The 22,609-nt window shown below is 43.2% G+C and overlaps 1 protein-coding gene across 1 annotated transcript in view; it reads right to left on the bottom strand.

Moving 5' to 3' along the window:
* Positions 1-16,177: 16,177 nt before the first annotated feature.
* Positions 16,178-22,609, bottom strand: part of Fgf9 (fibroblast growth factor 9) — a 41,112-nt gene continuing 34,680 nt past the window's right edge. Inside the window, exon 3 of the mRNA XM_032917680.1 lies at positions 16,178-17,394. Within this exon, the coding sequence (XP_032773571.1) occupies positions 17,149-17,394 (246 nt within the window). The 3' untranslated portion in view covers positions 16,178-17,148. The remainder of the gene's footprint in view (positions 17,395-22,609) is intronic.

The raw sequence follows: 22,609 nt of genomic DNA on the forward strand, positions 1-22,609 counted from the left end.
GAGGAAGGGCTTACTTGGCTTCAGATTTTGAAAGGATACAGTGCAGGGTGAACGGAAAGTCACGAAGCGTGGAGCTGGATGAGATCCCTCATCTACGCCCGTCTTAGTAGAACAGGAAGCAGCCATGGAACAGGAAGTGAGGCCAGGCTACAAAGCCCACCCCTACTGGCTGACTTCCTTTAGTGAGTCTCCACCCCTGAGAGGGTCCACGGCTTTCTAAAACACAAGTTATGGAGCAGGTGCTCAATCATGAGCCCATGGGGGACGTTGATGTTTAAACCATAATGCTCACAGTTTTCCAAAAGGAAGATTGGACTGGAATCTGGGAGACAGGCTGTCACAAAAGATTGTCTTGCCCCATTCATCTTCATGCTCTCTGAGGTGCGCATCTTAGTGCTGCGTCCCTTCCTCTGACTCCACCTTCCCACTTCTACTTAACAACTTTAGGGGAATTCCTTGACAGAAAACATTAGGTTGTGGTTGTTGGGGAATGGAGGTCATTTCTATTGGGTTTCTGATATACCAGATCTTATGAGCAGCCATTGTCTCAACTGCGTGACAGCTTCAGATAGATCTTGGCTGGTTTTGGTTTTCTTTTTGTTTTAATCACTTTATACCGCATTTTCTGATTTGTTTGCTAGGTAAGAGTTGGCACTCAATAAACTGCACATGGGTATGTAACTAGATGGATCTGATATAGTATGCACCTGGTAAATCAAGATTCAAACAGATACACCAGCAGCAAGCTTCCCTCTCCCCTTGGGAAATCCTTTCTCATGCTTATCCTGCTTGCCCTAGGAAACCTTGATTGCTTTAGAAGTCTGTATTGGCTTCCAAAACAGACAGTGTCCAATCTTTTTTACCTGGTTTCTTCCTTCACCACGGCTATCTAAACTTTAGATTCTAAAGCCCTGGCTTTGTCCAGCAGTGTCACACTCTCCAAGGACATCGAAGTTCTTTATTTTACATGAAGTGTGCACTCGGTTCTTGCAGCTTCTGCCTATGACAAATGAAGCCACATCTCTGTATGTCACGGACTCGGATGACATCAGGTACGTATGTAGAAGCGCGGCTGGATCAGTTGGGAGTCTTAAGACTCTGCCGGATGTTTACAGAAGAAGTTGTATGTTTTATATTCCCAACAGTTGTATATGAGTGTCCCAGTTCCTGACGCTCATACCTCATGCAGTGGAGGCTTTAAGTTTTAGCTGGTTTTCTGACTGTGGCTTAGTTGTATTCCCTAGAGAGACTGGACACGTTTTCAATGCCTCAGAACCCTTGAATGTTCTTTGGAGAAGCATCTGTTCAAACTTCCTTCCCAGGTGTGGTGGTTTAAATAAGTTTGTCCCGTGAGAAGTGACACTCTTTGGAGGTATAGCCTTGTTGGAGTAGGTTTGGCCTTGTTGGAGGAAGTGTGTGTAGGTGAGATGCTCAGGCTCTGCCCAGCATGGAAGAAAGCCTCCTCCTGGCTGCCTGGCGGGGAGACCCTATTCCTGGTTGCCTGCTGAAGACAGCCCCCTTCTGCTACCTTCAGATCAAGATGTAGAACTCTCAGCTTCTCCAGCAGCAGGTCTGCCCAGATGCTGCCATGCTTCCTGCCATGGCGATAGTGGACTAAACTTCTAAAGCCCTAATATTTATCATTATACAAGTTGCCTTGGTCATGAGGTCTCTTCACAGCAATAAAACCCTAACTAAGACACCAGGTTTTAGCCAAGTTGTTTGTTTCCTTGAGTTCAGAGACGTTTGCACATATTCTGCACAAAAGCCTTTATCAGAATCCACACCTATTAAGAATTGAAACTTCTCCAACAGTGTTCCTCTCAGGGACCTTGGCTATTGGGGTTGGCTTTTTCTTTGATTGTCTTTTGTTGTTGTTTTAGACTCTTCTAGATCCCCTGCATTTCCATATGAATTCAAGAATCAGAATTTTTACTTATTTCTTCTTTTATTTATTTATTTATTTATTTTTATTTTGGGCGAGGTTTGATGCACTTGAGCCAGGATGTTCCTGTGGAGGTCAAAGGACAGCTCTCAGGAGTCAGTTCTCACATTCACCATGTGAGTGCTGGGGAAGCCAAGTCAAGCTCTCGGGCAAGCCTTTGCCTACCGACTCATCTTGCTGGCTCAGAATCAGTCTTTTTAAGCTCTACAAATTGTGATGGGGAGATAGAGGAAGGGTTGGGAAGGGTTGGGTGGGAGGAGATAGGATAGGATTAATTGGATGGGAGAGGAAGGGAGGGGATGGGGTAAAATGGGATGGGGTGGGGAGGGTGGGATAAGGTGGGAGATGAGGAGGTGGGTTGGGGGATGGATAGGAGGAGATGGTATGAAATGGAATAGGCTAAAAAGTGCTTGCGAGCATTCTCCTGGGATCGCCTTGGGTCTTGGTTTGTGGGAAGTTAATATTATAGCCACCTCTGAGAGTGGCCATTGGTGTTGAACCTTTGGTCACTTTTCCCCTAAGTAATCCTATCTTTCCCCTTACTAAATGACATCCTTACGTCAATTTGCAATAATAAGATGTGGAAGTACATTTTATTATCTCAACATTTTTGCACATTGCCTCTGCACCCTGCAGCCTTCATGAACTCATCGTCTTTATTAAGATAGTTTCTCTGTAGGTTTGATCACGCTTTCTGCAGTCATAAGCCAGGATAGCTCTCTTCACGCTTTCTACAAAGCTGCCTTTTTGGTGTCCCTTTCCCAGAAGACTGGATGTGGGGCGTCTCCCGTTAAGCAGAGTGTTGAGTGGGGACATCTTGTCTTATTCCTGATATTTGGTCTCATGTACGCAGCATTTTCTAAGTGCAGCCTTGCCATAGTCTGCTCAGATGAGCTTTTCATCGGGTTACGGGAGTTTCTCTCATTCCTAATTTATGGGAGTTTTATCAGAAATTAGTTGGATTGTTTCAAATGCTTTTTTTGCATTTCATAGTGATAATATGGTATTTGTTTGGTAACAAAGCAAATTATATTGACTTTTCATTAAGTCAATGGTTCATTCTTAAGGTAAATCCCATTTGAATATGGGGTTTTCTCCTTTATAGATATTATTGGATTTAACTTGCTAAAATTAAATAGAGAATCAATGTATCTTCGAGAGTGAACTATGGTGGAACATAGTTTTCCTGATTTTACAGTGTCTCACTTAATTTAAAAAATACCCTCTTCAATTTTCTGAGTTTATCGCAACATTTATTTTTAATTTTTACTTCTATCTTACTTTATACGAACAGGTTTTTTATTTGAATTGTTGTGCCTGGACATATATCTATACACAATGTGCATGGCCAGCACCCAGGAAACCAGAAAAGTGTGTCCGACCTGGAACTGGAGTTACAGCTGCTGTGTGTTGTAGAAATGGAGCCCGATCACCTACAGGAGCAGACAGTGCTCTGAACCACTGAGCCACTGCGGCCAGCCGTTCCTTTTCCTTAAAGGCTAGCAGACATCGCCAGTGTGGCCTTCTACACTTAGAGGAGTTTAGGGCGATTCCTCTTTCTTTTTATTGATTATTTGTGAATTTCACATCATGTACCTCAGTCCCGCTCATCTACCTTAATACCCGCCCTCAGCCCTGGAAACCTCCCCCTCAAAAGAAAACAAAAATAAATTAATTAATTAATTAAATAAACAAGCATTTCGCTCTGGAAGCTGCCATGTGTCGTGGTGGGTCACACCGTACACCCTTTTGCCCAAACAGCCTTACTTGCAATGAGTCAATCATCTGGTTCGAGGCCACAACACAGCAGATAGGGAGGCAGCTCTTTTTTTTTTAATGACTTATTTATTTTTATTTTACGTACATTGGTGTTTTGCCTGAGTGTATGTCTGTGTGAGGAGGCAGGGTTCCCTGGAACTGGAGTCACACACAGGGGTGAGCCGCCATGTGGGTGCTAGGGCTTGAAGTTGGGTCCTCTGAAAGGTCAGCCAATGCTCTTAACCATGGAGCCGTCTCTCCAACCCTTTGGGGGTATTGTTTTAATTAAAATTTAATTCTGTAATAAAACTACAGGTATTCATGTTACGTGTTTCTCTTCCGATGGGCTTCAGTATTTGGTAGTTGGTGGGTTTTGAAGAGTTCTCCATTTATCTAATTTGCTGAATGGTTCCCTGGTACCAACTGCCCTTCGTACCCTCATTCCTGCGTCAACTCATCGCCTCGGCTTTATTTTGTAATTATAACATATGTCTTCTTTCTTGTTTTCCTAATTGGTATACTGGAATTATCCATCTACCTTTCTGATAGTTGAATTCTAGTGTCAAGACCTGAACAGCTTTACACTTACTGCAAGCTGTGTTATGGCTGACGGTATGCTGGCAAATATTTTGCTTGGCTTGGTGGGATGCTCTAGAAACGGTAGGGTGGGTGATGTCTCTAACAGTGACGTGCAAGCCTGCTATATCCTTAATGGTTTGTTATTCTATGTGTTCTAGCAACTACTAGAATCTTAAGATTTACTTATTTTGTTCTTGAGTTTTAATCGCACTCAACTCACATAGGAGAAAGCTCTGTTTATTAGGTGTGCCTTTTAGATTGTTAAATATGCGGAACGGAACCATTTATCATTACAAAATCACCTTCTTTATTCCTGGTAAAATCTTTCACCGTGATATCAACCATGTTTTGTGTTAATATTGCTGCAGCTGCTCTCTTTTGATGATGTTCACGTTTCTTGTCTTTTGACCCTGAAACTGTTGATGTTAAACCTTGGTTCTCGTAGACAGCACGTGGATGAAGATTGTGTTTGTAGGTCCAACCTGACATTCTCTACCATTTGTATTTGAAACAATTATTTGTATGGAGAGAAATAAGCATATGCATGGTCAGACTACAACTCTGCTTTGCTGTTTTAGTCCCTGATTCGGGGCGACACCACACCTAAGTTCCTATGTTATACAACTCAACCTGTCCCATAAAAACCTTACAATAATGTGTGTGTCCAATTCTCCCCTCCTTGTTCTATGCCCTTGTGGCTCTACATCTTAGTTTTGAATATACAATAAGTTATACATTTGTATTACTTTTGTTTAAACAGCCAATTATCAGTTAAGAGAATTAGCTAGGAAAAAAATCTTATAGCAGTTTTAATTACCCTTATAACTACCATCCCTCGTGCTTTTCGCTCTTTCCAATAGATCAGTATTTCTATGTGGTATGTTTTCTCTTGTGCCTGAAGGATTTTAAGATTTTTGACAGTTTTAGTGTTAATAATTACCAATTACAACAATAATAATTACTAATTAATAACTACCAGTTGCAGAATTTCTTGCAAGGTTAAGTCAAGTGATTATAAATTCAGATTTTTGGAAGTTAAAAAATAGTCTTCACATTTGTTTTGCAAATCCAGCTTTGCTGGTTATAGAACTCTAACTCTCGGCCCCTCCTCTGCCACTGTCCTCCCTGCATTGGTCCAGGTGACACTGCTGTCATTCTTTTTTTTTTTTTTTTTTTTTTTGAGGGTGCATCGAACTTTATTGATGGTATTCAAGAGAGAAGGGAGGGCTCCCTAGGCCCCTCCTGTTACGGGGTCTGGGATGGAATTTTGAGGGCGATGCTCAGTGTTGGGGGCTGAGTTGGGATGGGGACTCCTCAGCAACTGAGGGCCTCTCTCTTGCTCTCAGTATCCTTGCTGGGCTGGGTGGGTGGTCCAGGGTTTCTTACTCCTTGGAGGCCATGTAGGCCATGAGGTCCACCACCCTGTTGCTGTAGCCATATTCATTGTCATACCAGGAAATGAGCTTTACAAAGTTGTCGTTGAGAGCAATGCCAGCCCCAGCATCAAAGGTGGGAGTTGCTATTGAAGTCGCAGGAGACAACCTGGTCCTCAGTGTAGCCAAGGATGCCCTTTAGTGGGCCCTCAGACACCTTCTTCACCACCTTCTTGATGTCATCATACTTGGCAGGTTTCTCCAGGCGGCATGTCAGATCCACAACAGATACATTGGGGGTAGGAACACGGAAGGCCATGCCAGTGAGCTTCCCGTTCAGCTCTGGGATGACCTTGCCCACAGCCTTGGCAGCACCAGTGGATGCAGGGATGATGTTCTGGGCTGCCCCACAGCCATCACAACACAGCTTTCCAGAGGGGCCATCCACAGTCTTCTGAGTGGCAGTGATGGCATGGACTGTGGTCATGAGCCCTTCCACGATGCCAAAGTTGTCATGGATGACCTTGGCCAGGGGTGCTAAGCAGTTGGTGGTGCAGGATGCATTTCTGACAATCTTGAGGGAGTTGTCATATTTCTCGAGGTTCACACCCATCACAAACATGAGGGCATCAGCGGAAGGGGCGGAGATGATGACCCTTTTGGCCCCACCCTTCAGGTGAGCCCCAGCCTTCTCCATGGTGGTGAAGACGCCAGTAGACTCCATGGCATACTCAGCACCAGCGTCAACCCATTTGATGTTAGTGGGATCTCGCTCCTGGAAGATGGTGATGGCCTTCCCGTTGATGACAAGCTTCCCATTCTCAGCCTTGACTGTGCTGTTGAACTTGCCGTGGGTAGAGTCATACTGGAACATGTAGACCATGTAGTTGAGGTCAATGAAGGGGTCGTTGATGGCAACAATGTCCACTTTGTCACAAGAGAAGGCAGCCCTGGTAACCAGGCGTCCGATACGGTCAAATCCGTTCACACCGACCTTCACCATCTTGTCTATGAGATGAGGCTGGCACTGCACAAGAAAATGCGGCTGTCTCTAGAACAGGGAGGAGCAGAGAGCCCACTGCTGTCATTCTTACGCTGGCTGGCTGCCTTTAATACTTTTCTCTTCGTGCTTGCCAACCTTTCAATTATTTGATTAGGCTTTGTTGTAACTTTTCATGTTCCATGTACTTGAGGTTCCTTGGGCATTTTAGCATGTTTATATTATTTTATCAAATTTCAAATTGTATTTTGAGACAATCTCGTCCTGTGGCCTAGCCAGGCCCTATACACGATCTTCCTGCTGCAGCTCCCCAGGTACCTCTCCATCTAAAAATACTTTGGAAAGTACTTTCTTACTTGTTCAATCTCTCCTCCCCCTCCCTCTCCTGCTCTCTCCTCCTCCCTCTCCCCTCCCTCTATTCTTTCCTTCCCTGGGGGCCCAGATTACTTACACATCAGTCCAGTTGGAGTCGATGCCACCTGTTGAATCCTGTTCAGTTCTATAGAAATTCCTTTTCACTATGTCTTTCATTTTACATCATCTATTGTTAGAATTGTGAGAGCGTTCCGCTCTCTTATGCTACATCTGAATTGCCAGTACTCCCTTCTATTGTGACAGGCATATCACACACACACATGCATGCACATGCACACACGCACATACACATAATCTAATTTACATCTTTTCCCGCACTTTTTGTATCTCTGATATTTTGGAAATGTGAAATACAGTTCTACCTGGTTTTATGCTTTCTCTGCTTACTTTAATGTCTTTGAGGTTGTGAGTCGGGCTGGATTGACTACTAGTGCTTGTGTCTGCTCTTCACCGTACTTCATATTTTCTTATTTCCTTGAATGGCTGCTGACTTTTCACTGGTTGCCAAACCAGTTGTGTGTTTTTTGTGTACCTCCTGGGTGCTGAGTATTTTTTTATCTCTATAAATACTATCGAGTTTTGTTTGAAGATGAATATAAGTGACTTCAAAATAGTTTGATCTTTTTTAGTATTGCTTCAAAAATATCTTAGGTGAGACTGCAACAGAGCTTAGTCTAGAGCTGATGACTCCCCACAGCTGAGGCATGACCGCCCTCCACCTGGTGCTCTGTGCTTTTGAAGTTTCCAGCCTGTCTGGTAGGAGCAGGAACTATTCCTGGATAGTTCTGTCTCAGTCCTCAGATACTTCCCTGATATTCATACACTAGTCAGTACTCAGCCCCTTTCTGGACAGTAGTAACTAATCAAACACATTTATAAATTGCCAGACATTTGTCATGTTTCCTAATATAGTCCTTTGAGTATGCCCAGAGCCATTGGGTGTGGCTTCCGAATAAGACAGCCTTATGACAAGCTGTCACACGTTTCTGGGATAAAAACAGTCACACAGGAATTCTGAAACTTAACTGTTGTTCTGAACTAAAAATATAGAGCTAATCGTTACAAATCCCAAAAAGGTAAAGTGTACCATGTTGACTTCATGTATGTCAAACCAAGAAGGGATTCCTCTGGGAACAATAGCACACAATGAATGGCGACCCAAAGAAGATCCCCAGTGGCCAAGACCATCTTTCAGGATAGTTGCTTTAATGGGATTGCTGGACTTTACACCCCAATCCTGGCTAGACCTTTGCCCAGGAGAGAAGTTGTGTTTAGCATAAAAGAGAGGGAAAAATCATGATGGCCTTAGGATGTTGGCACAAGACAAGTGCATGAGTGTATGCTTACATTGCACTGAAAATAAATTTTATAACTTTCTCTACTTTCATAATTCTGGAGTGTAAAATAAGTGTGTGTGTAAGCGCGTGTGTGTGTGCGTGCATGTGTTAGTATGTATATGTGGTGAATATGTGTATATGTATGCGAGAGTATGTAAGAGATGGTATGTGTGTATGTGGTTTTTTGCTGAACAAAATAATAAATTTAAAAAAACTTTCTTTTACTTAATTTTCATTCTCCTATAAGCCACACATCGACTATAACATACATGTTGGATAATGAGATAAAAATTAAGCCTTAGTTATCGATGAATCTTCATGTAATGTGTCATTGTAATCCACAACTACAAAAAATTATTTTTATTATCCAAGCTTCAATAAAATTCTATTTGCAACTTATTTATTTATTTATTTATTTATTTATTTATTTATTATTAATGTGCCTGAGGGACATAGGGGATAGGGAGACAGAGAGCGAGATGGAGGGAATAAGTGTGACACTGTACATATGTAAAGGGTGGAGGAAAACTCTGTATAGTTGGTTCTCTCTTTCTACCTTTACATGGTGTGGTGGTTTGAATGAGAATGCCCGCTCAGGTTCATAGCTTGAATATTTGGTCCCCAGTTGGTGGCACTGTTTGGGAAGGATTAGGAGGTGTGGTCCTGATGGAAGAGGTGTATCACTGGGGCTGAGATCAAGGTTCCCAAAGTCTTCTGCCATCCTCAGTGTGCTGTGCTTTCTCTGCTCAATGGGCAGATCATGCTCTCTCAGCCATTCTGCTTCCAGAGCCTTTGCTCCACCTTCATGGATTCTAATCTCCCAATTAGACACTTTTTTTAATAAATCACCTTAGTTATGGTGTTTTATCATAGCAATAAAGAAGTAGCTAAGGCATATGAGTTCCAGAGGTTGAACTCAGGTCACCAGGGTTATGGGGCAAGCACCCTTACCCACTGAGCCATCTCATCACCCCATATTTCATTTTTTAAATTTTCTTATAAACTGAGATTCTTGTGTTTGAAATTATGTTATTACAATTATATATTATATTTTTATATATAATACACAATATTGTTTGTTGAGATCAGCTTCTTAGGACACAAATGGAAAAAGAAAAATTTGTTGGTTATTTCAAGTCAGTGACCCACTTGAAACACATTTAGAACCATATAGAACGTAGAGTAGAGGCAAACACTGAAATCTCTGTGGTAATCTAGATACGGAATGGATGGTATTCGACTGTACCTATGGGTACACTGTTATTCATGTACTCCAACAGGTAGTTGTGCAAATACAATTTTCCTACTCAATAAATCTACCATGGTGAGAACAAGCACTTTATATCTGCAATAAGAAAAAGATGAGAACAGGAGGATTCAGCCTGCTTGTGTGGGAAATGAGAGCAAGAAACAGGAAGGGTTCACATAGGCATATTACGCAAAATCTGAAGTTCTGTCTTTAAGGCAAATCATCAGCCCTGGTCTGGCTTCTACTTGGGTATCCTCTTCCCAAAGGGCCACCATAGCCCTCATCCATCGTTGGATGACGCTTCAGATGCTGGCATGGTGCATGGTTTCATAAGTATTACCCACATGTGCATCAGACTCACACACCCAAGTCTGTCAAGAACGACACAGAAGTTTCTTTTCCTGTCAATATGCTCTTCCTTGACCACAGCTCTAATCCAATGAACTCTCATTTCCTCAGCCAAATTCAAGACTATAAAACTCTCCTGAGGGAATTGCAGAAGCCATCCATCACACTATGGCCCATTCTGCTTATTCTGTGATAGACACCTAAACACGTTTGTCCTTTCAAAGTGGGGAGTAGGGAAGAGAGCCCCAAGAATATAAGAATCCATGGCATTCCTTTTACTGTGGAAAAAAATTAAAGAATCTGATTAACTGCAGGTTTGTAACTCTGTTGAAGGCAGACAAAATGTTCCTAGAACCAAGTGCGCACTTTTGTGTCTCCAGGATTAGAGTCATGTGTCTGCTCATTTATGATCCAGTGAGATGAGACCTGCTCAAGCCTTGTCATTTAAGTTCAACAAGTTGTCAGACTCTGACTTGTCAAAGAGCATCACAAAGCTACACAGAAGAAATTTCTGGAAGTCCATTGCTTTCTCCCTTTGGGGCTCCCAGGGAGGGATGAGTAGGGACCAGGCTACTCTGCTGGTTTCTAAAGGAACCCGTCTCTGTGGAAGAACTCATCTTCCCAACAGTCTGGATCATTCCATTAGAGGACAGCCTCTTCTAAAGTCCTGATTGAAGCAGCAGAGCTCAGACGGGGCTGCTCCTGAGTTGCTTTATATCAATATAAGCAAAATACATCGCTTCAGAAAATGACTGAAGTTGAGCCTGAGTATGTGGACATCCCGATCTAATTATGGCCTGAGTGGGTACCCCCTGTCTGATCATGAAGCAGGATCGGCCTGAGCACGTATGTATCTGCTCAGGATGCTGTGCCTGGCTCCTTTATTGTTGGGGGCAGGTTAGGTCTAGCTTAATTTTCATTTTTATATATATACATGTATGTCTCTGTTTCTGTCTCTGGCCCTCTGCGACTCTGTCCCCATCTCTGTCTCTATCTCCCTCATGTGTGTGTATGCATGGATATGCATATACATGTGTACACATGCACACAGATGTGCACGTGCATATGCAACATGTGTGCAGTTGCCCACCAAGGCCAAAGGCATGTAATATCTCCTGGATCTATAGTTACAGATAGTTGTGAGCCACCCGACAAGGGCACTGAGAACCTAACTTGAGTCCTCTCAAGAGAAGCAAGTGCTCTTAACCACTCGCCAATATTTTTAGCCCTTGGGGGTTTTCTTAATTACATTTATCTGTCTGCTTGTGTATGTATGTATGTGTGGTCATACACATGCAACAGCATACTTCTGGAAGTCAGATGACAACTGGTGGAAGTTGGTTCTTTCCTTCCATCGTGTGGGTCCCAGGGATTAAACTCAGGATGTCAGACTCCCTGGCAAGGTTCTTCATCCACTGAGCTGTCTCACTGGCCCTTGAGGCTATGACTTTGTATCTGTTATTGTTTTGTTTTTTGAATAGGTATTTTGTGGGTTTGGTTTTTAGTTTGAGATTTTTTTTTTTTTTTTTTTTGAGACAAGGTCTCATGATATAGCCAAGACTATCCTGGAATTCACTGCACAGCCCAGGCTGGCCTCTAACTCATGGCCTGCTTCAGCTTCAAAGGCACTGGAATCACAGGTATATCCAGCTACAACCCCCAGCGTGTTGTTAACTATTTCATTCCCAGCATTCCTTGTGCCACACAGCTATTATCCAATGCCTATTGAAGGAAGAACGGAGAGGCTGAACGGTTGCCCTGTTTTCAGTCTTCAGACTATCCTTAAAGGATGTCCGCTGCTGTATTCTTCCTATGATGTTGAGCCAACGCAACAGGAAATTCTAAATGAGTAGTAGTCGGTATGGTTGGAGGAAATAGCTACCTTTGTCTGGGTAGAAACCAGGGAAGTCCCAGAGGCCGGGGTGGTCAGATGCCAAGGCCAGGGCTCTCTCCATCTCCAGGATACCACAGTTCTCCACAAGGTAGATGAAACTCAGTGAGATCCTTCAGCTAAGCCTCTGTGCTATCAGAAAAAGATGCAGGCAGCCCACATACCCCACAGACAAGGCACCTTTGTGACACAAGACAAAAGTGAAAATACAGTACCTTCCATTCACCTCTCACATTTCACCTTTGACCTTACCATCCCAGGACCCTTAGTCTGGATCATGTGCCCTTTACAGTTCACAGCCCTGAGTCCTCCTTATTACAGGATTCAGAATAAACACTACACCTTGGTGCCCTCTGATCTAGTCTCTGTGGTTCCACCTTATCACTGGTACCCCCTCCACAGGATGGAGAGAGGGGAGCGGGGGAGAAGATGAGAGGGAGAAATAGAGGGAGAGAGCGTTCACCAGCTGCACGGTCCAGGAACATTTGGAATATTGCTTGCCTATGAAAGAGCAGTGCTACCAGCCTCACAGCCTAGGAACAGCCCCGAGTAGTAAGCAGTAGAACTCACACAAAGCTGTCATTTACAGCCCTGTGCATATGTCTGGGCTAGAAGCCAGAGGCAGTGGCCAGGTGGAGCCTACAGAATGTTTTTGCAACATCCCAGTAAAATGGTTACGAAAAAGCCTGCATAAATGTTCAAAAAATAGGTGTCTGCAAGTTAAGACAAGAGCGTCATCGATAAAGCTTGTCCTTGAGGAAGGCAATCAGCCCCTGAGCTCTAGCCACACTCTTTTTACAACCTATTGTTTTAGCTCCTCTGCTCCTACTGCCCACTTTTTCTGCCTAAGTCCAGACAGCAATGGGAACCAACCATAACCACAAACACATTTAAAAAGATGTCAGGGGAACACAAGGGTCAAAGGCCAACCCCAACCTCTTTTTGCCATTGGCTTTTCAGATATTCCTATTCATATATTCAAGTATAAGTATTCCTAATTTTAATTAAATGTTAAGAATTCTTTTCATAATACAAGCTGAGACATCGAGGGAGAGCAAAGGGAATTCTTAGAATGTCCTTTCTATTAACCAAAATAGCCAAGACGCCTCACCAACATTTGTCTGACCTGAGAGTGGCTTAGCACAGCTGTCTCAAGGCCTGACAGCCATGGTCATGAATGACAACTTGTTCAGTCACTTACTGACACTTTCTTCCCAAAGAAAAATATGGCAGAATTTTTTTTTAATTTCTGTAGCTTCTTTTCTAATGGGATTAGGTTGCATCATCAAGCATTTTTCTAAAGACCCGAGGGCAAGCACACTAGGTTTGTTGTTTTGTTTCTTAAGTGGAGGTGGGGGGGTTGTGAATCTCGGTTTGAGATTCTGTTCAGACATTTTTAACCAAACTTCCATGATCAGGGTCCATTTTCTGCAAGCCTGAATCACTGGATTTTGGGTTGTGTCCTACAGAAGGCCAGCGTGTCTTACAATTCTCCCCCATCGCACTCTGCAGATGTGCAGACCACACAGGCACACACACTGGAGGGGGCCTTGGTGGCCCTCACAGCCTTTGAATTCAGCTGGCACTTTGCCCCCACCACCATCACTTCATCGCTCTGGCGTGCGTGTGACCACGGAACGGAGCATCTAAATTTGGCACATTTCAAGGTCAACTGATGCAGCAAACAGACTCTGAGCTTGGACGTCAACATTGTCCGTTCATCTGTCTGAAAGAAAGAAAAACGAGGGGGAGAAGGAGGGAGGGACGGAGGGAAGGAAAGAAGGAAGAGGAAGGAAGGAAGGAAGGAAGGAAGGAAGGAAGGAAGGAAGGAAGGAAGGGGAAGGAGAAAGGGGGAAGGGAGGGGAGGGGAGAGGAAGGAAGAGAAGAGAGAAGAGAAGAGAAGAGAAGAGAAGGGAAGAGAAGAGAAGGGAAGAGAAGAGCAGAGCAGAGCTGTTCAAACACACTGCCTGTGCTCCAAGTTCATAAATCTTCATCACAGACGATTCCTGGCTGTTTCATCGAATGCTCACAGGAGGAGGAGGAGAAAGACTGTGCGCTGTTCCTCCACACCCTCCACGTTCCCCCAGCCCTTCGATTCATTTTCACTGCATGGGCAAGCAATAAAGGCGGAGGCTGCTTACGTTCCACTGGCTAACACAGGCACCTCCAAGATGGACGTCAAGTAAAAACTACCAGTTTTCCAAAGTCTGTAATTATGTATTTACACAATGTACATAATCCCGTATGTATTTACATACAATTACAGATTACCCAGTAGGTGACAGAATATTGCAGTGTTAGGAGATGAAATAGGGAAAATACCACCGACTCAAGCCATTCTTTTATCTACAAAACAGGACCTGGCAGGGCAGGTTCCAACGCTGACCTGGCATGTCCTTCAACACTGCTTGGGGACATTTGCATGACAGATGGGAAGGTGGTTCAGTCCACCCTGGCTAAGTCTTTGACCGTGATGCCAGTGTTGGCACAAACAAGAGAGTGGTTTGGCTCTCTGAGCATCTGCTTCTGAGCTGGAATCGCCCAGCCCACAGTGGCGTGGGGCTGCCATCCAACAGGCTTTGCACCTTTTATAGTAGAACTGAACCTGATGCAAATCCGAGCTGGGAAAAATCCATCCACTTCCCAGGGTGATCCACAGAAACCCTGAGCCATCTTCTCTCCCACAATGCCTACTTACATAAATTGTATACATCAATATTTATTTATTTACAGACCGTTACAGTTTATTGTACTGGTTACCAAAAGCAGACAACATTTTTGCTTTTCAGAAAGGAAAAAAAAAAGTACCAAAACAAAGTCCAAGAATAGACATTAAAGTGGCATTTTCTGAGAATATATGAAATTTTGAGTTCTTTATTCCTCTGGGCTGGTTTTCTGGAACCCCTGCTACTTTACAATGGTTATTGGCTTCTCTTAAAATCAATTTCTTCAGATGTTACAGCTATGACGACCTACCAACCTAACTCTTTCCTGTGGCCAAATGTCGAATCTTTTTCAGCAAAAAATAAAATAAAATAAATGCTGATGGATGAGTGGAAATCTGAGTATGTGTACATTTTAGCAGCAAAGTGTTAAATAACAAATAAAAACCCTGCTCAAAATCCACCGCAGCTCCTGTTCAGAAAGTGAAAGGGGGATCCGAGGAACACACATACGGAGGAGGCTCCGATCTTCATCCCACGGACCGAGCGACCCGACCCACCCGTTTCACAGAGCGTCTGGCTCCTCTCTGGGTGACACCTTTCGGTTCCAAACACAAGCTCCTCCCTGGCGCTCATCAGCACCGTACATCACCGCACGCCCCAGCTTGGACCATCAGAGGGCTACGTGGATTTGCTCAGGACAGGAAGGCAGGCATTTCTAGACCACAGCAGCTACAGCCTGCCAAAGACATGCTTTCGCTTCCCGTGGAGAATGCGCATCCAAGCCAAACAAAGCCAGAATATCGCATCTTAAAATTAGCCACACAAACCCAAACACGTTTTTTAGCTGTCGCTTTCGATCTCCCCACGTTAATTGGCTAGAAAGTGGGAATGCGTTATAGATTTCTTTTCTAAAAGATTGCTTTGAGAATTTGGCCCTTGTCACCTTAGCATGTAGTGAGAGATAAATGGTCTCCCTTGCCCAATGGGGGAATTTTGGCTATCAAATAAGTACGTATTCTTGAGCTTTTCGGCCCGTAATGTTTTGAAGGGTTTTGTAAACAGTGTTCTACATAGTACCCGCTTCTCTGAGCGCTCCTGAAGACCGATTCAGAAATAAAGCACAGGCAATGAGTACAGTACCCCTCTCGTGTCATTACTGATAAGATTTATTGGTTTCATGTTGCAAGTTTTACTTGAAGGGTACTAGCCCCATGTAATGATGACAGTTCACACCAAATGCAACCTCCATAAAAGATGCTATAATGGAGCCCTGGGGTCCTTGTATAATTCCATATTTGATAGCCAAGACACAAATAAAACGTTTACAAGAATGTTCCTGTTCATCTGATTTTTGCCTCAGGAAAAGAAAGCGAAGAAAAGAAGAAAAAGGAAAGAAGAGGAGGAGAGGGTGGAGGAGCCACGTAAACGGTTTTTCCTCTCCCTTGGGAATTTTTTTTTTAATCAGTGCCATGTTTGATGCTAGCCCTGTTGTCACAGAGGTGGACTGAAGTTAAAAAGCACAGTCCTTGATTGGCTTTGGTACATTCCACAACAGACTAGAACAAGTAAGACATACACCAACCCTCAGAGGTTCCAACCGCCAGTCACACTGAGAGTTACACTGAGTTACGAGAGAGGAAAATTACAGACACGAAATGAAGGGTTGAAACCCGGTTTATCTTTAATCCTCTGGGATAAACTATGAAACAAGCAGTCTGAAGAGTGAATCCTCAGTGTCATGAGCGATGTGCAGAAGTTTACAATAATAATATGGGCACAAAATAGATTGTCGCCTTTAGTACATTAGGGCCATTAGAATTCTTGTATACCTACTTGCATGAAGTTACCACAGGTTCATAGCAGACTTTGCCATTTAATGCCTACAGAGCCTAAAGCTTCCAAAATGCCTATCTGGCCTGTACATATTTCATTAAAAATAAACTCTATATAATAAATAAATATATAAAATAAATAAAATGTTGCCTTTGGAATTTCTATAAATAAATTTAACCTTTTTTCTTTTTTCTTTTTTTTCCTTGATTTTTTTTCTTTTTCTTTTCTTTTTTCTTTCTTTTTTTTCTTTTAAACTAAGAGGTCTTTGCTTTAAATTCACTGGGCTATGATACCAGCGAGAATGAACTGATAGTCTTTTTAAGTGAGACTGCACTTTCCATGCCTGTGGAAAGGCAGTGTTCCCTTGAGCAGGCCACCAGCCAAAAATCCTGATGAGTTGAAGTATGGCAGCTGTGCTGATATAGGATGAAGTTCAACTGATCAAAAATGTAAAAGCGTGTCTATTTCCCAGCATGCATCAGGCCGTTGTCCTCGTGGCGCGCTGCAGTCCCCCCTCTACTCACTCATGCACTCGCACCCTCTCCCGCAGCCTCTCTCCCCTGCTTTCACAATAAATCAAGCAAGTGGCCCTAGGCAGCCCTCCAGGAGGACCAGCCAGTAAGTGCAGAGCAAATCGGCAAGTCCTCATCCAAGCTCCCATCATACATATGCATGCGACAAAGTTTGGCAACAGTGGAGCTGAGGTGACGGCACTGCTAATCAATAAGAACCCACCGCATGAAAGCATTTATAGTGGTTATGTTTTAAGGGCTCAAGTGAAGACACTGTCTTTGTCAACTTTGGCTTAGAATATCCTTATATAGTTCAGGTACTTTGTCAGGGTCCACTGGTCTAGGTAAAAAATGTGTAAATTTCTGGTGCCGTTTAGTCCTGGTCCCTTCTCTTGGAGTCCCATCCTTATTTAATGCAACATAGTATCTCCTTCCGGTGTCCACGTGCTTGTACAGGTTGGAAGAGTAGGTGTTGTACCAGTTCTCTTCAAACTGTTCTCTGAACACGCACTCCTGTGTTAGTTTTTCCTGTAAAAAGAGAGAGAGAGAAGAAGAAGAAGAAGAAGAAAGGAAATAAATACATGGCAAAATGTAGCTGCTTCATTAAAAAGCAATATTCTCCATTGTTACATACAGGTTGAGACCCCACTATTGAAAGATCTTTGGACCAGAATAGTCTTAAACTGCTTTTTCCAAATTGTGGAACATTTGCATTTGCATAGTGAGATATCTAGGATATGGGACCCATATCTAAACACAAAATTCACTTATGTTTCAAATATACCTTCTACGAATAGCCCGAAGGTAATCTTGCATCATATGTTTTCATTAAAATGTCTATAATATGGAATTTTCCACTTGTGACATCATGTTAGTGCTGAAAAAAAACATGTTTAAATATGGGGACATTTCACAGTTCAGAATTCCAAACCAAAGATGTTTGAGCCATGTAAGCCTAATAAAATCATGTTTTATTTTAAACTCTTATTTTTTTTAAAAAAGTTGCAAGCAAATAAGTCGCACATGGAAATTAACAATAACCAAAACCTAGATGGTTCACCGACCTCCTGGACAGTCAGATTTACCGTCACAATGGAAGCACTGAGGCTTCACACTGGATTTTACACTTTCACTATCAAATAAATTTTCTGTACTTAGCCACCACCAAAAATGAAAACAAAAGTCCATCTTTAACTACTTCGATGCACTTTGCAAAAACTCATTAATCCTATCAAGCTAATGACGTTTGACTTTCTTACTCGAGATAGTTAAAGACAAAAGGTTCTAAACAACCTGAGGGATAGGAAATACACTGGAGTTTTTAGATAATATTGGAGTTTTTAGACAATATTTACTGGTTTTTCCACGATCTAGCTACGCAAAGTAGAAATGTCAGGGATAAAGTCGAGAAAAAGGCAGCACCTTGATGAATACAAAATTTAACATGCAAACAATCTGCTGACAACAGCCGGATACTCTGCAGTGAGTGTCCTCCACACGCCAGTCACTATACTCACAGGACAACTGCCCACGGACCACTCTTACTTTTGCCAGAGCATTTGGACGGAGCCTCCCTGGGAGGCCTTTGCCCAAGTGGCGTCTTTAAGAAGCATCTCACCGTTAATAGATTTTTGTGTACAGTGCTTGACATCCAGTGACATCTGCAGTGTTACCAGTGAGTGACACCTTGGAGCATCCTGTCGCATGAATTACAGTCTAAAGTCTTCACACTCAAGCTTCAGTGTGCATGCACTCGCCTGAGGTGTGTCTTTAACCCGTGGGTTATATAAGCCTCTTAAAAATTCTGACCTCGAATTTTACAAAATAGAGATTCTCCAAATCCCTGGGAGAGCCAGCAGCCGCAGTGCACACCAGTAACCCTAGCATTTGGTAGGCACGGGCCAAAGGATCTCTAAGTTCAAATCCAGCCTGGTCTACAGAGCAAGTTCAAGAACAAGCAGGGATACACAGAGAAGCCCTGTCTTGGAAATCAATCAAACAAAGAAGCAACATCCAATTCCTGGGAGAATTCTAAAGCATCCTCAGGGCATGTTTGAAGATGTACACTGCACCTTGGTGTACCCAAAGGACTGGCTTCAAGACATCCCACAAAATCTGTGGCTGTTCAAGTCCCCTTACATAAAAGTGGTGTGCTTGCATAGAACCTACCTCATCCTCCTGCAGACTTTAAACTATCTCTAGATAACTAATGAGAGCTAATGCAGAGCAAATACAGCAGACGTAGCTGTGCAGTGTCACTGAGGACACAGCTTCCTAAACTGTGGGATGTGGTCCCATATGGGATCACGCAACTGAATGTGCAGGTCATGAAGAGAGTTGACGCTAACTGTTAAACACCTCCAAATGGGCAACAACCAAAACTAATTCAAACTCAAATTCAAAATGAAGATGAGCTGCTGTGGCAGCAAGGTCCACGTCACATCATGGAACCTCACCGCAGCCTGGCTCTGAACAGCAGAGCATGCTGTCAGCCATGCGGGGCCAACCAGCATCGCCTGAAGCACCTTGGCTCTTAAATCCGATGAACTGTAATGTTTTCACCATGCATAGAAACTTTTCTACTCTTGTAAAAACAAAACCATTTAATTATGAGAAACAAAAACTTGAATATTTTCCACTTTAACATGTAAGTTTTTCAAATTAGAACATCGTTGGATTGTATTACGTTAGAATGTTTGATTTTAAAAATCATTTATTTGAGTTTCATTAAACCTGAGTTGCTGACTTGTGTTTTATTAAAAAAAAATAATTTTTGGGTTGAGATTAGAATAGAATTTCCAACCATTTCTAAAATGATCTAAACATACTTCTGACATTTTTGTACTGTATATTTATGTTAAAAGCAATGTTATTAGCACTGATGCTTATAAAATCAAAATGGTGATTACCTCTGGAAAGCACTGAAAGAGGTCTGTATCTGTGCATCAAATATTCCACCAAGGTTTAAGTCTGGGCAAACGTCAATGAGCACACCCATCTCACCAGCAGGCAAATTGACTTCATTTTTACATACAGGCCAAAGAACTGGTTTACATTTTCTTTGTGACATAGTATTAGCAAGGGTTTGATTTTTGTACCTAATGTGTGTATGTATGTGTGTGTGTATATATATATATATGGAGAGAGAGAGAGAGAGAGAGAGAGAGAGAGAGAGAGAGAGAGAGAGAGAAGCACAAATGGGAAAGGTTTAAAGCCCTCATTTAGGGAATAGGGGCAACAGTAATGTGTTTTGAGGGGGTTTCGATCCACGGAGAGCTGGATCTGATGCCTCCTGTGAGTCAGAAGGGACAGCCATGATGCTTTCTGTCTTGACTGAGGGAGTATTTCCAAACATAGTCAAGTAAAAACAAACCTTTTAGCCCACTGGTTCTTGAATCACCCCCTTATTTCAGAGATGCCAAGGGAAAACTAGACTCAATATTACATTCCCACAGCAAGAAAATCTCTCTGTCTTCTTAAATATCCCCCCTCTCCTCACCCTGAGCTTTATGAAAAGTGCATCCCCTTCTGCCCTCACAGTGTGGAGGTCATGCAGTCATGTGTGCCATGGTTACAAACAACACACCCATCACATCCCACTCCACGAACACACACTGGGCTGGAGTGTGGGCTGAGGCTGCTGCTGGTGAAGGGAGGAAAGAGGACTTTCTACCTCTGGTCTTATCACTGCTCAGCTGAGACCTCTAATACCAATACCTTTCTAGCTAGTTATTTTAAAACTAAAAACTAAGAGTGCTCTTAAATCCTTTCTGTTGGGCTCCTGCTGGTTGCTGTCCAAATGGGAAAGTTCATGAAATCAGGGAACATGATGCTGGCTGGACGCTGCTCCAGATGCAACACTGTCGTTGAGAACATTGAAGAACGACACCTCAGACTCTCCTGAGAGCCGTGCTCTGGTAGATGGAACTAACTGTCATGCTCACCAAATTGGCAGATGTATAGGCAAGAAGAAAAATCACCAAGAGGCTAAAGACGAAGCCTTCGTGAAAATGTGCAGCTACAACCACTTCATGCCCTCAAAGTACCCTGTGAATGTCCCCTTGGGCAAAGCAGTCATCACAGAGATGCCTTAGAACAGCTCTGAAACACAAACAAGGCCAGATAGGAGGCCATGGCAATGCTGAGCAGTGGACGGAGAAAGGCGGGAATAAATGGTTCCTCCAGAGCTTAAGCCCTAGGCGTATTCTTTTTGTTTCCATCATTACAAATAGGAAAAGGTGACTTTTAAAATTCTTGCATTGCTCTTGTCCACTTGGCACCTTGAATAAAAAAATATAAATAAATAATAAACCAGGCCCACGAGCTCTGTGGACACACATCCGACTGATGGTAGACTGAAGTCATTTGGAGTATCGTTTACATGAGGACCAGACGTGTTACAATAGATGTTTCTAGAACGTTAGGCAAAGATGGCCTGCAGGAAGGAATGTGTAGTATCTATACATTTTACATAAGAGACCTGAGCATGGGCATAGAGGGGTATGTCAAGGGGGTCCTAGAACTAATCCCCTATAGATTCTGAGGGGCAACTGTCATCGAAAACAGATAAAAGTCATTTGATCTTCTTCTGTCCCAGTCATCAGAACTTGAGGGCATACAGCACACTTTACATATCACCAAAATACTGATGCTCTTTTATATTCATATATTAAAGCATATGACTTAATACACTAAGTTTAGAAAAACCAAATGGATAGACCCATGCTCTCCCATTGTTAAAAAAAGACAAGAGGGCAGAATGGAAAAGGATAGAATTTTACAAAACCAACCAACAGTCCAACATGAGGCATGCTTTGCCTCATTGTGGTTCTTCTTGGGGGAAGGGGGCTCATGCCATGGTCCATGTATAGAGATAAGAAAACAATTTGCATTCTCACCTTCCGCCATGTGGGGCCTGGAGACTGAACTCAGGTGGCCAGTCTCTTAACCCAAAGGCCTAATGCATCCTCCAATAGCTCTTACCAGCCTCCTCTAAAGTACTCTGCCAAGTGGGCAAAAGGCATCAGCAAGGTTTTTGGTGCTGTTTTGGTTTGGTTATTTGGGTTTTGTGGTGTTTGGCATCAAATTCTGGGCCTTGTACATACCAGGGAAGTGCTCTACCGCTGAACACCCTCCCACCCCTCCCCTTCCTCCCCTACCTCCTCCCCCCTACCCTGAGACTTTTAACCAAGTATCACCTCATCAGACAAACTTGTGTTCTATAGATTGAAATAAGGGAAAGTAAAAGAAAAGTGTTAGCATGTTTGCACCAGGTTCATGGAGACAGAGTGGATGGGAGAAAGTAAGATTCACCCACAGCACCACACACACACAGGCTGCTCCCACCGATGTGGCCTGAGGAACCTCAGCCTAGCACGGGCTTGCGGTGCACAGCAAAGAGCAGCACCTGTAAGTCTAGAAGGGGCTTCAGGACAGATGGAGCCACTCCTGCCCTGAGGAGCCGGCCTGAGCCTGACTCCGCCCCCCCCCCACACACCCACACACACCTTCATCAACGCCCCTGAGACAAACAACAAAGGAGTGCCTTCAAGCAATCAATCAGCATTTCGGGGTTGACTTCCACCGGCACAGCCACCCCCTCCCAAACAAGTTAATTCCTGACTAAAAACAAATTCAGGAAATTTTCTAAACAATTCTCTTCCATTGATGAAATGGAATAAAAAGTAGAATTCGATGCTAAGACCTCAGCAATATGAAAAATGGGGTGGGGAGGCGGGAAGTA

Source organism: Rattus rattus, chromosome 12, assembly GCF_011064425.1.
Source record: "Rattus rattus isolate New Zealand chromosome 12, Rrattus_CSIRO_v1, whole genome shotgun sequence".
NCBI lineage: Eukaryota > Metazoa > Chordata > Mammalia > Rodentia > Muridae > Rattus > Rattus rattus.